Raw genomic sequence first — 14,586 nt, 5'->3', positions numbered from 1 at the left:
GAAGGTAGAATCCTATCTTAAATTGATTTTTTACTCCCTTTTTTATCAAACTGCTCTCAAGATGCCATCATTTCAAACGTTTTAATGGCAATATATAGGTTTACAACCTGCTGACAATCTGCAACAAAGCTGAAAATGGAAGGGTATATGTCACAAAACAATAATCTACCAATTATTTCAATGGAGGGGGGCAATTCTGAAGACTGAACAAAGGAACCCATGCATGCTAGGCAAATACCTCACCATTAAACTATATCCCAAGCACTTTTTATTTTGAGGCAATCTGACTATAAATTGCCCAAGCTGTCCTCTGACTTAAAAATCCTCCAACTTCATCCTCCCAAGTAGCTGAGATTATATAGGTATGCATCACCACAACCAGCTTAATTCAACTATTGATACTAAATCAAAAACCTTGAAGTCCAGAAACAATTTTATAAAATTTCAAATATGCCAAAGCCCAGAAAACAACTTAGGAAACTTTATAAAATTACTTATCAGCCTACCATGGTAGTGTACACCTATAATCTCAGCACTCTGGAGATGGAGACAGGAGGATCACAAATTCAAGGCCAACCCAGACTACATGGGGAGTTCCAGGCCAGCCTAAATACAGACTGACTGGTTTCCAAAATAAATAAATGAATAAACTACATACCAGCTTGAGATGTTAGGCTTATAATGTTAACGTGTGTCTCTGTGTGTAGCATGTTACTGCTAAACAAGGCAGATTTCTATAGCAAAAGGAAAATGAATATGAAATCACCTGGTGGAGTGGAAATTTCTACAGCCCTTGAAATGGCCCAGAATACTAAACCCCGGGGTGCCACATCCATCACCAGACCTGCTTTTATTTTGAGACAGGGTCTCACGATGTTGCCCAGGCTGGCCTTGAAATTGTGGTTTTCCTACTTCAGCCTCCCAACTAGCTGGGATATAAATGTGCCACCACACTCATCCAGACCTTTTCAAAATCAACTCTCTTGATGCTACTACTAGACTATGACACTAATTTACATGCTTTAGCTTCATTTATGCCTTTCAAGCTGGCTATAAAGGCAAATCTAATATTCGAGCAGCCAATATATTTTTGACTTACTAAAATCTGAGGGTACACTACATAAAATTGTCAATATTCAAACATTCCTGACAACCCTAAAATACCAGATAATTTTTGTTCTAAATGTAATACCAACAGCCAAATCAGTCACTTTTCCCATCTTCAAAGTGGAAGGATTTCTACAGCAAAGTTAACTTTTTGAAAGTGTTCTCCCCTCTTTAATCAAGGAAATATGGTTGCAAAACCAGGGACTAATTTTAAAAGTGCTTCATGTCATTACTAATCAAACAATTCAGTAGACACACGATTTTACCTATTAGGTTTACAAGACTTTACAGACTGCAAGAGTTGGAGGGGAGAGGAAAGGAGACATAAAAAGATGTGTTATGTATATGTGTCAACTCCCCACAATGAATGTAACTATTATGTACTACAAAAACATACTAATAAAAATTAAATAAGAACCAAGAGAGATTATGTAAAGGTGCAAATTTCCAATGATGAATGTCATTATACTATATACCTAAAATGTACCAATAAAATTTTTTAAAACTTAAAATTAAAAAAATTTAGACTGGTAATAATTTCATAAGTCCATGCACACAGAACACATATTTTTGTGTGTCACCAAAATTAGGAAGCAGTAATTTCCAAAAGTATTTCTGAAAGACAAGGTGGTACATTTTTGTATTATCAAATTTTGGGGGTATTTTAGCAATGTAACACAAGCACACTAGAACTGAATTATATCCCTAGCCTACTACCAAAATCTTAAATTAGACATGTCCTTTGATTCACCAACTGAAGGTCTTACAATCTATACCACCAGAAAACAACATAAGAACGTTAAATATGACAGTTCTGTTGTAACAGCAAAAAAGTCCACTAATAATTTCTTTTTTTTAATACTGAGGGTACTCGGGGCTTTCTCACTAAGCTACATCATTTTCTCTATTTATTATTACTTATTTTGAATCATGGGTCTTACTAAGTTGCGCAAGATGGGCTCACTCTTTGGATCCTCTTGCCTCAGCCTCCCAGAGTACTGACATTACAGGTGTGCACAACCACACCCAGCTGCTAATGTACTTTAATTTATAACACGTTCATAGCAAGAACTTTTACGGAGTTTTTAGAATGAAGTAAACAGTTTGAGCACATATAAAAATTATCTATGCCGTCCCAATTAAATGAAAACAAAAATCATATATGAGTTCCAATTTTCGCAACTTAAATATACACATATTCTTTAAAAATACAAAGAAAAAAACTAAGGAGACACTGTAGTAAATGATATTTAATCTGGGATGGGTGAAGATTCACTTTTTGCTTTATGCAATTCTGTATTTTTTTTTCTTACTAAGCTTTATTACTCTGAATAAAAGGGGGAGAATTGTAAACCCAGCACTCTAGAAGGCTGAGAGGCAGAAGGATCACACGTTCAACCCTGGCCTAGGAATTTAGACTGTCTCAAAATTTAAAAAAAAATAAAAAGGGTAGGGGATGCTTGGATATTCTGGGTTCAATCCCCAAGACCACTAAAAAGCACAAGCACTAAGGGGGGGGGGGGGTGTCTGAAAAAAAAAAAAAAAACTGCTTGATTCAAAAAAATAAATCTGGGCTACTTGTTGTTTCCATTCCCCCTCCCCTCCACAGTGGGCTTCCTTCCCCCGCTCCAGGGCTTGGGGATGGGGTGGAGGCACAGCATACTTGTTGTGTGCAGGCCCTGCTAAGCTGCCTGTAAGCGCTGCAACCCAGCAGGTGGCGGCAAGGGAGCACAATGGCCAGTGGCAATTGAGGCAGGTGGGCCCTACCACCTGATACAATGGCGGCAGAGCCCATGGCCGAAGGTGCAGTCCCTGCAGGGACAGCCCCCAGATGCCACATCTCTGTATGGGGGGGGGGGGGGGCCCGCAGCAGGCATGAGAAGAGCCTGGGGCTGCTCACCACCAAGTTCCTGTCACTGCTGCAGAAAGCCAAAGATGGCATCCTGGATCTCAAAGCAGCTGAAGATACTTTGGCTGTGAGGCTAAAAAAGAATTTATGATATCACCGATGTCTTAAAAGGAATTGATTTAATTGAAAAAGTCGAAAAATAGTATCCAATGGAAAGGTGCAGGTGCTGGCTGTAATATTAAAGAAGTTATAAAGATTTCTTAAAGCTGAAATTGAAGATCTAGAACTGAAGGAAAGAGAACTTGATCAGCAGAAACTGTGGCTTCAGCAAAGCATCAAAAATGTGGATGAATCCATTAATAACAGATTTTCCTATGTAACTCATGAAGATGCCTGCAATTGCTTTAATGGTGATACACTTTTGGCTATTCAGGCACCTTCTGGTACGCAGCTGGAGGTACCTATTCCCGAAATGGGTCAGAATGGACAAAAGAAATACCAGATCAGTTTAAAGAGTCATTCAGGACCTATCCATGTGTTGCTTGTAATATAAGAGTCCAGCCTGTGAGTTTTCCCATTCCCCCACCTGATGACCTCAACAGCCTTCTTCTCAAGTCCTCCACTCCAATGATTCCACAGAAATCCAGCATGCTGGCTCAGAACCCGCCCAAGCAACATGTGTCCGAAAGGAAGCCAGAATCTTCAGCAGATACCAGCTACAGAAATAGCTTCTGTGCAGGATCTATTAGTGGAGATATTATTGATGAGTTAATGTCTTCTGAAGTGCTTCCACTCTTAGTGCTTTCTCCTACCCATGAAGATGACAACTATAATTTAGATGATAATGAAGGAGTTTGTGACCTGTTTGATGTCCAGACACTAAACTACTAGATTCCATGGAAACTTGGGACTGTTACTTACTTCTAACTGTGTAACATTTTAGATTTCCTAATAACCTAAGTATTTAAAAATAATGAATTTAAAACTTTTTTAGTTCACTGATTCTGAAGTGTTCTTCTCTAATACTTTCTTTTTTTACTTCACAAAACTTCAAGCATAAAAACAAAGGGCTCTCTTGCCTGGAATTTAGCTCAGTGGTTCTGCCGCCTGCCTCGCAAGCACAAGGACCCAAGTTCAATCCCTGGTACAAAAAAAAGGGGGGGTGGCTCTCAGGCCAAGGATTTTACTCAGTGGCACCGCAATGCCTCAAAAGCACAAGGTCCTGAGCTCAAGCCCAGATACCAAAAAAAGGGCGAGGGAAGGGCTCTGTTTCCCAGGAAAGGGGGTTTAATTATCTACCAGCCTTCTCAATCTCCAAGTAATTACATTTTGGGATTTCAACTTCCAATTCTGAATCCTTCTGTTTTCTCTTATGAAAGGAAGGTTAAAGTTGGTCAAGGGCTAATCACTTATTTCCCTTGATTTTTACTGCCATGAAACTATTTCTGCATGAGTCAGGCCAAGAAGACATTCACTGCCACTTAAAAAGTGAAGTATGTAAATGCGGCTATGTACCGTTTCAGGGAACAGATTTTGTGACGTGCTTTCTGTTTCAGCACTTTAAGTTTATCATTTTGTTGACTTCTGACATTCCACTATCCTACAGTTCAGGAAAGATCTGTTTATGAAGTTTGTTTTTAATGTGCCAAGGCCTGTACATTAACAAGATTTTTAAAAATACAGTTGTATGAAATAAAAAAATTTTTAAAAATAAAAAAATTTCTAAATGGTCCAGGTCATTCAGATAACAAAGGGTGGCAAAAAACAAATACCAGAGCCAGGGATTTAGCTCAGTGGCACAGTGCCTGCCTTGCAAGTGCAAGGTCCTGAATTCGATCCTTAGTACTGCAAAAAAAAAAAAAAAGGAACCTGCCCCCCCCCCACACATATACACAATCCATGGGTATTAAGCTCAAACTTTTTTCTTAAATTTTCAAACGTTAAAAAAGTAATGATGAGGGCTGAGGATTTAGCTCAGTGGTTCTGCCGCCTGCTTCAAAAGCGCAAGGACCCGAGTTCCATCCCCGGTACCAAAAAAATAAAAACAAATAAATAAATAAATAAGTAAGTAGTGATGATATCTTCAATTTTGGTAATTCATCAAATCATGCAGAGAAAAATTTATCAAGGTTGAATCATGAAGCACAAAATAAAATAAAACAATCACAACAGTTCACAAATCAGGAGGCAGGTCCAAGAACAATGCTGAACCTTCCTGCACATGGACTAGGAAAAGAGCACTGTAACAGCTTCAGCCTACCAGTGAGCAGTTTTTCCATAAATAGACTCATAAAGTGTCTGAGCATGGACAACACAAAGTATAAAAAGCACTATTACCAAAACTGACCTCCATGTATTTCTAATTCTAGAACATTTCTGAACCCAAGGCATTCCTTGCCTGACTTGACTCTTGAAGGGCCTAGAATTCCAGAAGGAAAATGTTGATAAGAGAAATTAATTTTGAAAAATAAAAATAAATCAAGGTCTTTTTGATATCTTCACAGAAAACAAAATTACAGAAAGACAACACTAAAAAAAAGAAAACAGCTGCCTTGATGTTTCAAGTCCAAATGAAAATAGTTTCATAATCCCCAGCACCACTGTCATGATCCACAATACCTACCACATACCCTACTTCACACTCTGATTTACATCATATTTCCATGTGCTACCAATGACATTTTCCTCAAGAACAGTAATATATTTAGACTACAGTTACAGGTCTCCTTACCAAAAAGTTTTTGGTATTCACTTTTGGTGGAAGCTAACTATAAAAGAAAAAGTGAGTAAATTGAACACTAATATTTACAGAGTGGGCTAATAACACCTCAACACAAGTTACAACATAGTTTTGTTTTAGCAAAATAAAATAGCACTGTGTGAACTCAGAATAATTTAAATCAAAGCAATTTTATAATGGAAGTAAGTTTAAGTAATCAGAGGTTAAAGTAATAAAATTATTTGCCTCTCTAGTATAAGGATTAAGAGACTCAAAACCTTATTAAAAGAAAATGAAACCGGCAGAAAAAAGCATTCAGAAATGTCTATCACATTTACCTACAAATGGCCTCGAAGTTATCCTTATGGCAGAGAAGTACTCCACTGTGTACAAATAACTATGATGAATATAATTACATACTGCATGTACTAATAAAGTAATAAGAAATTTTTAAAAAATTATACTACAAAGCCAAAGTAACAAAACCAGCCTGGTACTGGCACAAAAGGTAGACACAGAGACCAGTAGAACAGAACAGGACTGTAAAAGCATTGACTTAGGGCTAGGTGGTACAGCTCATTGGTAGAGCACTTTTCTAACATGCATAAGGCCTTTGGCTTTTCCTCGGCATAGCAGGAAAAAAAATGTATGTACATTGACACTCATTTCATCAGTTAAGAGGTTCTCCTACCCACTCCTATATAAATTAGGTACACACAAAGACTTTTAAAAATCTCTTCCATCAAGCCAACTTCCTGTGAAAATTACATAGCATATTTGAGCATCTAGTAGAATAGTACCAATTTCTTGTAATGAAAATAAAATGTTCTAGACTCATCATTCAACTTCTAACAATTATTTTTAAGTTTTTTTGTAACAGCAGGCATGTTAATAAACAGTTAATATTAAAGACAGACACCCAAGAGCTACTAAGTTTGAAAAAAGCAAGATAAAAGAGTAGTACAATAAGAACCCACTGTGGGGGTGGGGCTGTACAGTGTTCTTTTCTGATTTCTTTCTGTTCCTTTTTGCTTTTCTGGACTTTTAAAATTTTCCCAAACATTTCTACAATATCCCACAAGGTTTGCTAATTATAATATTTCATAACACATATGAACCAGATTATTAATCTCTACAATAAAGGGTGGTAATTATCAACATTTTTTTTTTTGGTACCGGGGATCGAACTCAGGTCCTCAGCTTGCGAGGCAGGCGCCAGAACCACGGAGGTAAATCCCCGGCCCAATTATCAACATTTTAAAAGATACCGAACCAAATCACTAGTCTAACCAGTAAAAACGAAAAATAGTGACCAATACCATATTCTGTGTCAGATTCTTTTAAAACCAATCCAAATGTACTATTAATGCTCAATTTTCACTTTAGTGAAAAAGACACTCATCATCAAATACACAAAGCAAAAAATTGAGCTGAGACAAGAATCCAGTTCTGACTCCAAATCTCAAGCAATTCTACATTACAAAGCCATCACAGATAGAAAGTTAGAATTATATTATCCACCAACTGAACAGATTTTCTAGAAGAATATTTATTTAAAACAAGCCAGAGGTGTCATACCCCTTTAACCCCAGCATTCCGGAAGGCTGAGACAAGAGGGATCTCACTGCACCCTGGGCAGCTCAGACTTAGTCAGACTCCATCTCAAAATTAAAAAAGGACTGAAGATGTAGCTCAGTGTGAAGGCCCTAGGTTTAATCCCCAGCACCCTCCCCCACAAATTTTTAAACAGTAGGTACCATAAGAAAAGAAACTTAACACATACCTCTACTTCATCTCCTTCACTAATTTCTTTTTTAATATCAGGTGGTGGTGGTAATCTAACTTCATTAAATGGAACCTGGCGTTCCGGTTGCCAACTGAAAGATCAGAAAAGAAATAATAATTTAAAGATGTACTATTCTAACAGCTCCTTAAACATAAACTATATAATAGCCTATGCTTAGTACTGCATATTTTTTAAGTTAATTATTTAGTGTAATACTACAATTTCTGAATAGAGGTAGAAAAGATTTTGCATAACTCTTAGTAATATTTATAAACAACACTGCATTAAATTCCAAGTTAATCATCCTAAGAATGATACATAAATTATTCTATTAACGGAATAAGCTAAGTTCAGTTATTACTAACTTAGGTTCAAAATAAAGTAACATTTCCACAGATGCCAAGTAAAAGTGGTGGGACCAACTTATCTCAAAACACAACTACATGACTTGTGAAGAAAGGAACACAATTTCATAGATTTCAAAACAATAAAAACTGCATAATTCTTTTTAGTACATACACTCAGAGAAAAAAACACAGCAATTCGGGCTGAGGGTGCGGCTCAGTGGTACAGCACATACTTAGCTTACAGGGGCCCTGGGTTTAATCCCTAACACCAAGGTGGGGGAAAAAAAGTAAAAAAAGCAATCCTTTAAATAGCTGAATTACCAAAGCTTTATTCTCATTGTTCTACAACAAACATATACATTATAATTAAGACTTATAAAACACTTGTTTTCTTTAATCTTTGTAGCAAATATTAATATATTAAACTACTTATCTATGAGTTACTGTATTCCATAAACTAAATTGATAGATATAAGTTCTTGTTGGCCTTAAGTTAAATGCCTGAGAGGTATACTAACATATAAAATGTTTCTAAGGCTTCTATCTGCCAAACTGGGTGGTAAAGCACCATGTGACAAGTGAAATGATTTTGGGCTGTTTCTTTTCATCATTACCATCTAAATGGCAGTTGCTCAAAGACAGAAATCATCTCAATACTTGTTTCTACACTGAAGTTGCTGCTGGGCAAAGATCTTTTCAGGCAGTTCCAGAAGCAGCTCAAATGTGGAAGTTGAACAGTTCTTTGACCTTCAATGAATCTGCTTTTATAATCCTTCTTTCCCAACCCTACGATGCTTGACTGACCTTCCTACTTTTAGACTATCTAGCCCATATATATAAATTTACACTAGCTCTCATTAATTAAGTAATATCACGCAATTAGATGATAGCATAATACCTTTAGTCTCATTTTAACATTCTGGGCTTTTAAAAATTAAGCATATTCAAACATGTACTAATAAAAGATAAAATTTAGCATATTAAAATGTCATTTGTGGGATCTATTTCTGCAAAAAACTACCTAATGATATCCATATGTTTTGACAAAGAGTGATGAGTAAATTGAGAGAAAAACAATTGAAGAGTTATCAAAGCTGGCCTTATACAAACTCCTAAGATGATCATAACACCCAAAGCATTCCCACTCAAAAGCAAAAGCATTTGCCCACCAGCAGTAGTAATATCAGAAACAGTGTAGCACTAGCAATCTTTAAAATTAAGATCTGTCTATAAAAATAACTTACTTATTTTCAAAAACAACTGTGAGGGAGTCTTCATGAACATCTTTGATAAATCCCTGTAAGAAACAAAACATTAAAAGCTTATCAATATTAAATGTTACATGTAACTACAATATGATAAAGACATAGAGACAGTAAGATAGAGAAAATGCTATACTGAAAGCATCTAAAGTTTGGAATTACATAGATCAGTGTTTGATTCTCATCTCCACCATTCGTGAGATGTATAATCTTGTAAATTCAACTCTCTGAACCTTATTTTTCACATAGCATCACCTACCTTGAAATTAGCAAAAAACAAATGCACATCCTTGAATCACAGGCATTAGCTGAATGAGGCCATATTTAGCGCTGTGACTAAGAGTTCAAGATCTGGAATCTGGCTGCCAGGACTCATCCCAGCTTTATCTCTTGTACTTTTTTTTTTTTTGGTACTGGGGATTGAACTCGGGTCCTTGCGCCTGCTCAGCAGGCAGCAAAACCACTGAACTAAATCCCCGGCCCTCTTGTACATTCTTGAGCACACTTTAGTTAATTAAGTATCATACCTCATTAAGCTTTTCTACCTTACAATTCTGAAAAGTATTTGTTATTCTTTTCTCTGCCAAAATCTAAAGTTAAGAGTTGCCACTCCTGTTCAGGCTGATTTTCTAACCATCCTATAGTGACATCCTGGCTTGTTTCTCTATTTGTAGTACAATGCATCTTCACTTTCAGCAATCATTTGGTCAGCACTTTCATATTTATGTCACCAACAAATCCTTCCCATGTTTTAAGCAAATAATTAAAAAAACTAAGAATCACCAGTTCATAAATATTAGTAAATCATCTCTTGCTATCAGCAGTTATTCCTATCTTCAGCTTTCAATAAGTTTCTAGTCCTTCAACACTAGTTTGTCAAGTTTCACAATAGTTAATTCACTAGTTTCTGAATAATTCATATAATGGATTAAATCAAAACAGAATTTCAGCCACTTGAAAATTCCACTTATCATAATAAAATTATTTTTATCTAAAGACCAGTGCTTACCTACCATTCATGAGACCATAGTTTAGATCCTCCGCACCAAAAAAACAAAAATGTGCTTACACCACAATTTCCACCATAAACTTTAGTACCAATACTTTGTTGAGGTGCACATTTTGCACAAACTATAAGAAAATACATAGCTCTAAAAAAAAAAAAAGAAAATACACGGCTCTAGACATCTTATTGCTAATGCTTTTCTACAATGAGATGTAAAAAAAACTTTATATTTAAGTCTTTAAGACTTATTTGGACTGTAAAGAGCAACTTCTAATGGCCTATGCCCCAAAATGTAATCCCTAAATCTTAGGGATAAGATACTTCTAATGGCTAGATCTCTATAAAACTCAGCCCATTTAATGCTGGACAGACAATACCTTTAAACTTTCAGAATGATGTAGAGTTCCTATCTGCTTAAGAAATACAAAATGGCAGGGCTAGATCCTTACTGAAATCTTCTGTTAGGAAAATGTTTAAAATAACCACATTTGTCTGCAAATGGTATAGGGAGGCTTTATGCCATTAAGTGTCCACAACTTCTAGCCACCTTATAGTGGCCCCAACATTTGTTCCTACTTGCGTTCACCTGGTCCAGGACCCATACAATAGTCCTTCTCTATTCTCAGTTTTGTTTTCTGCAGTTCCAGTTACCTGAGGTCAACTACAATCCAAAAATATTAAATGAAAAATTCCAGAAACAAGCCATTCATTAAGTTTTAAATTGTGCACCCTTCTGAGTAGCATGATGATATCTCTCATGATTCAGGACATGAATCATTCCTTCATGCAGTGTATCCATGCCATGTACATGCTACTCACTCTCCTAGCCACTTGGTAACTGTCTTCATTGTCAGATCAACTATGGCAATAACATAGTGATTATGTACACTTCATGGTCCCCAAAGCACCAGTAGTGGCCCCCAAAGCACCAGTAGTGCTGCTGGCAGTTCAGACACACCAAAGAGAAGTCCTAAAGTGCTTTAAGTGAAATGGTTGGCATGTATAAGAAAAAACAGCCAATTTCAGGCACTAACTGAGGGGCCTGGATCACAGCACCTGCAGATTTTACTTCTCAAAATAAAACATTTTTCCTCTTATCCCCATACATAAGCAAACTCAAAAGGTTCTAAGACATCATTAAATGATTGCTCATTTTGTTCATTCACATAGCTCAGTATTTTACATTTAAAACACAAGTATAATTTAAAATAAAAAAAGAGTACAGTACAACACATTTGACGTGTTATCAATATCTTAAAATGGTATTGCCATGTATGTGACAAAATAGTAAACAGGGCATCATATAGTAAAAACAACGGAGTACTGCATGCCTATACAACCACCCAGGTGTAGTGGTGTATGTCTATAATCCCAGCCAGGGGCCCCTACCCGCCCCAGGGAAGGACCAATACCAGTCTGTAAACTGTTAGGAACTTAGACGCATGGCAGGTGTGAGCAGATCTCAAGGGAGCAAAGCTTCATCTGTATTTATACCCACTCCCTCAAGGTTCTCATTAATTTCTGAGCTCCACCTCTTGTCAGAACAGTGGAAGCATCAGATTCTCACAGTAATTGCACATTCCCAAGATCTACACTGTGTGCTTTTAATAAGAATTTAATTCTGCATACGCGTGCGTGTGCACAGAATTTGTCTTCCATGAAATCAGATCTTGATGTCAAAAAGGATGAGGACTGGTGATTCCACCTACTCCGGAGGTTGAGGTAGGAGGATCAAGGTCAGTCTAGGCAACTTAATGAGAGCATCTCAGAATAAAAAAGGGCTGGGGATGAGGCTTAGTGCTCCCTGGATTCAAACACACAGAAATACCATACAATAAATGCAATACTTGGCAGTATGTTTTGGAGGGTGCATGGGTAAAGGAATGAAGGAAACAGCAGGAACCTGTGAGCAATGGAGGCACTATTTAAAAAGCTGATTTTCAAATGTTATCTATCATAAAATAGAAATTAAGAGAAAAATTTTCCTAGTGGTTCAGTAAGGTGGCAAGTTAACTATCAACTCACTTTCTGTATCCAAGCAAGAAGCAGTTCTAAAATGGACAAAAAACATTCTCACAACAGCAACTTAAAAAAAAAAAAAAATCAACAAAAATGTGTAGGACCTATGTGCAGGAATTTCTGAAACTCTAATGTTAAAAATTTACAAAAATGTAAAACATCATCATAATCTTAGATTTTGATACTGTATACTCTACTGAGAGGAAAAAGAATCATAATAAAAACATAGTAAAATGTACCTCAAAACAGAAAACAAGCATTCAAGAGAGAAACTTTTACCTGGGGATGGTGGTACATTCCTGTAATCCCAGCTAGGGCAGGATGATAGCAAACTGGAGCCCTTGCCTGGGCAACTTAGTGAGATCATGTCTCCAAATAAATTTTTTTAAAAGGCTGGGGATATAATACAGCTCAGTGTGATGTCTGTGGGTTCAATCCCCATTACCACAAAAAAAAAAATGAAGAAAGAAACTTTAAGTTAGGGGCTGAGGTGGCAGATAACAAGACCATTTTTTACCTACAATAGGAGTTTCTTTAAAACTGAAATAAGCTGCACACATTTATAGCTAAATGGATGGACCTTGAGACCATATTCTTAAGTCAGACACACATGTTTAAGTGCCACACTGTTTCTCTGGTGTGAGAAAATGCATGTGGAAATAAGGACCGAGATGTATAATGGAGGTTGGGAAATGGGAAGAAAGTGTTCAAATGGGAAGAGGAACAAGGGAGGAGGGAGGGAGAAAGGAAGGAAGCGACAAGAAAAAAGTTAAAATTTTAAAGCCAAAGAACATAGATTCCAATATGTGAAAGTCATTTAGAATGTTACAAACAGGAAAGGAATGGATTTCTCTTAATTTATAATGGGATATTTGGCTAATACATAATTGAGGAAAATAAAAGTGAGTGCCTTCATCAAAACCAATTGGTGGATTAAAGATTCAACATTTTTTGAATCAAAAATTCTGGGAGAAAAAATGAGTGATCCCCTCCTAAACCAAGAAACAAAATCTGAAAAGTCATACTTTTATAAATTTATAGTAACTAAAAGATGAGCTGTAATAAATAATAATAGTCCATACAAACTCTTAATAAAAGAAGAGGGAGTCAGGTGTGGTGGTGCACTCTGAGAGGCTGAGGTAAGACAAACATAAGTTTGAGCCCAGCCTGGGCAACTCTGCAACTTAGTGAGACCATCTTAAAAATTTTACAAAGGCAAGAGATTTACCTCAGTGCAAAGGCTGAGGTTGGGTTCAATCCTCAGTACCAATAAACAAGTAAATAAAAGTTAACAAAGATAATAAAGTGGATGAAACAACAAATGTCTAGATACCCAATTTAATATTCTCAGGTAAGAACAAGCTGTGAAGAAACAGGATATGAACCATGTAACGAAGTAATTTGGAGACAACAATTTTAATATGTAACTTTTAAAATGTTTCCCTTTACTCCTCACACTTTGTGTCTTGTAGATCCTTATCAGCATATAAATCTCAGTCTTATTTTTTAAACATCTGCATAAGATTCGTCCCAATTTTAAGATAAAGTTTAAATGGCTTCTGAAAAAAAAGATTATCTGCCTAACTTGTGGACTGTGTGTGTGTGTGTGTGTGTGTGTGTGTGTGTGTGTGTGTGTACTACTTTAAAAGTCTTCTTTCTGGTGTTCTTTTCTTTTAATCATTATGACACATGGTAAGATTAAGCATGGTACAAACACTCAATAGGGTACATGAGGTACCTTTCATAACTCTAGAACAAAACACCTACATGTAGTTCGCAATCATAAAGACAAAATACGTGCAAAGCATGGACTCTGGTTAAAATTTAAATGTTTAAAATACTAATCAGTATATCAAAGGCATGAAAAACATTCTCACTAAACCCATTACATTACTGTTCTCTCTAGAAAAATGTGACTGGAAAATAGTTTATTACTTTAGATTGTTTTAAAAATCATCAATGCCTTCCTATTATTTAATTCATTACAACACTACATTTATACTCCACTTAAAGGGGGAAACGAACTGAAAAACTTTATTACTTTAGATTGTTTTAAAAATCATCAATGCCTTCCTATTATTTAATTCATTACAACACTACATTTACACTCCACTTAAAGGGGGAAACAAACTGAAAAACTTAATACTCAGCACACTATTAACAAACATAATCAGTAATCCGAAACTAAACCACTTGAATTCACAAAGTGAAGTTCTGAATGAAAACCTAAAAGCAAAATCCAAGACTTCAAGATTTACAGCCTAAAGCTTTAATTTTGTTGTTTTGGTTTGTTTTTTGTTTTGTTTTGAGACAGAGTCTCAGTATTTTGCCTAGGCTGGTCTGGAACTCCTTAAGTGATTCTACAGCCTCAGCCTCCCACAGAATTACAGGCACACAAGGACAAACCTAAGATTTAACTCTTACATTCCAAAATTATTGTTAGAAAAGTTTACTGATTGCAAAATAAATTACTGACAGCAAAAGAATAGCT

At 36.2% G+C, this 14,586-nt stretch overlaps 1 protein-coding gene and 1 pseudogene across 27 annotated transcripts in view; one reads left to right on the top strand and one right to left on the bottom strand.

Moving 5' to 3' along the window:
- The window catches only part of Fxr1 (FMR1 autosomal homolog 1), an 877,806-nt gene that overhangs the window by 848,192 nt on the left and 15,028 nt on the right, over positions 1-14,586 (bottom strand). For all 27 annotated transcript variants that reach the window (XM_087186580.1, XM_087186582.1, XM_087186581.1 and 24 more), the window contains exons 2-3: positions 9,053-9,105; positions 7,459-7,552 (exon numbers count right to left, since the gene is read on the bottom strand). In XM_087186580.1, the coding sequence (XP_087042706.1) occupies positions 7,459-7,552; positions 9,053-9,105 (147 nt within the window). The remainder of the gene's footprint in view (positions 1-7,458; positions 7,553-9,052; positions 9,106-14,586) is intronic.
- LOC106010815 (transcription factor E2F5 pseudogene) lies at positions 2,886-3,847 on the top strand (annotated as a pseudogene).

Source organism: Heterocephalus glaber, unplaced genomic scaffold (genome assembly GCF_053883595.1).
Source record: "Heterocephalus glaber isolate CG9 unplaced genomic scaffold, H.glaber_assembly_v1.0 deba00001504, whole genome shotgun sequence".
In the NCBI taxonomy this organism is placed as follows: Eukaryota; Metazoa; Chordata; class Mammalia; order Rodentia; family Bathyergidae; genus Heterocephalus; species Heterocephalus glaber.
This window is presented reverse-complemented; position numbering and strand designations above follow the sequence as displayed.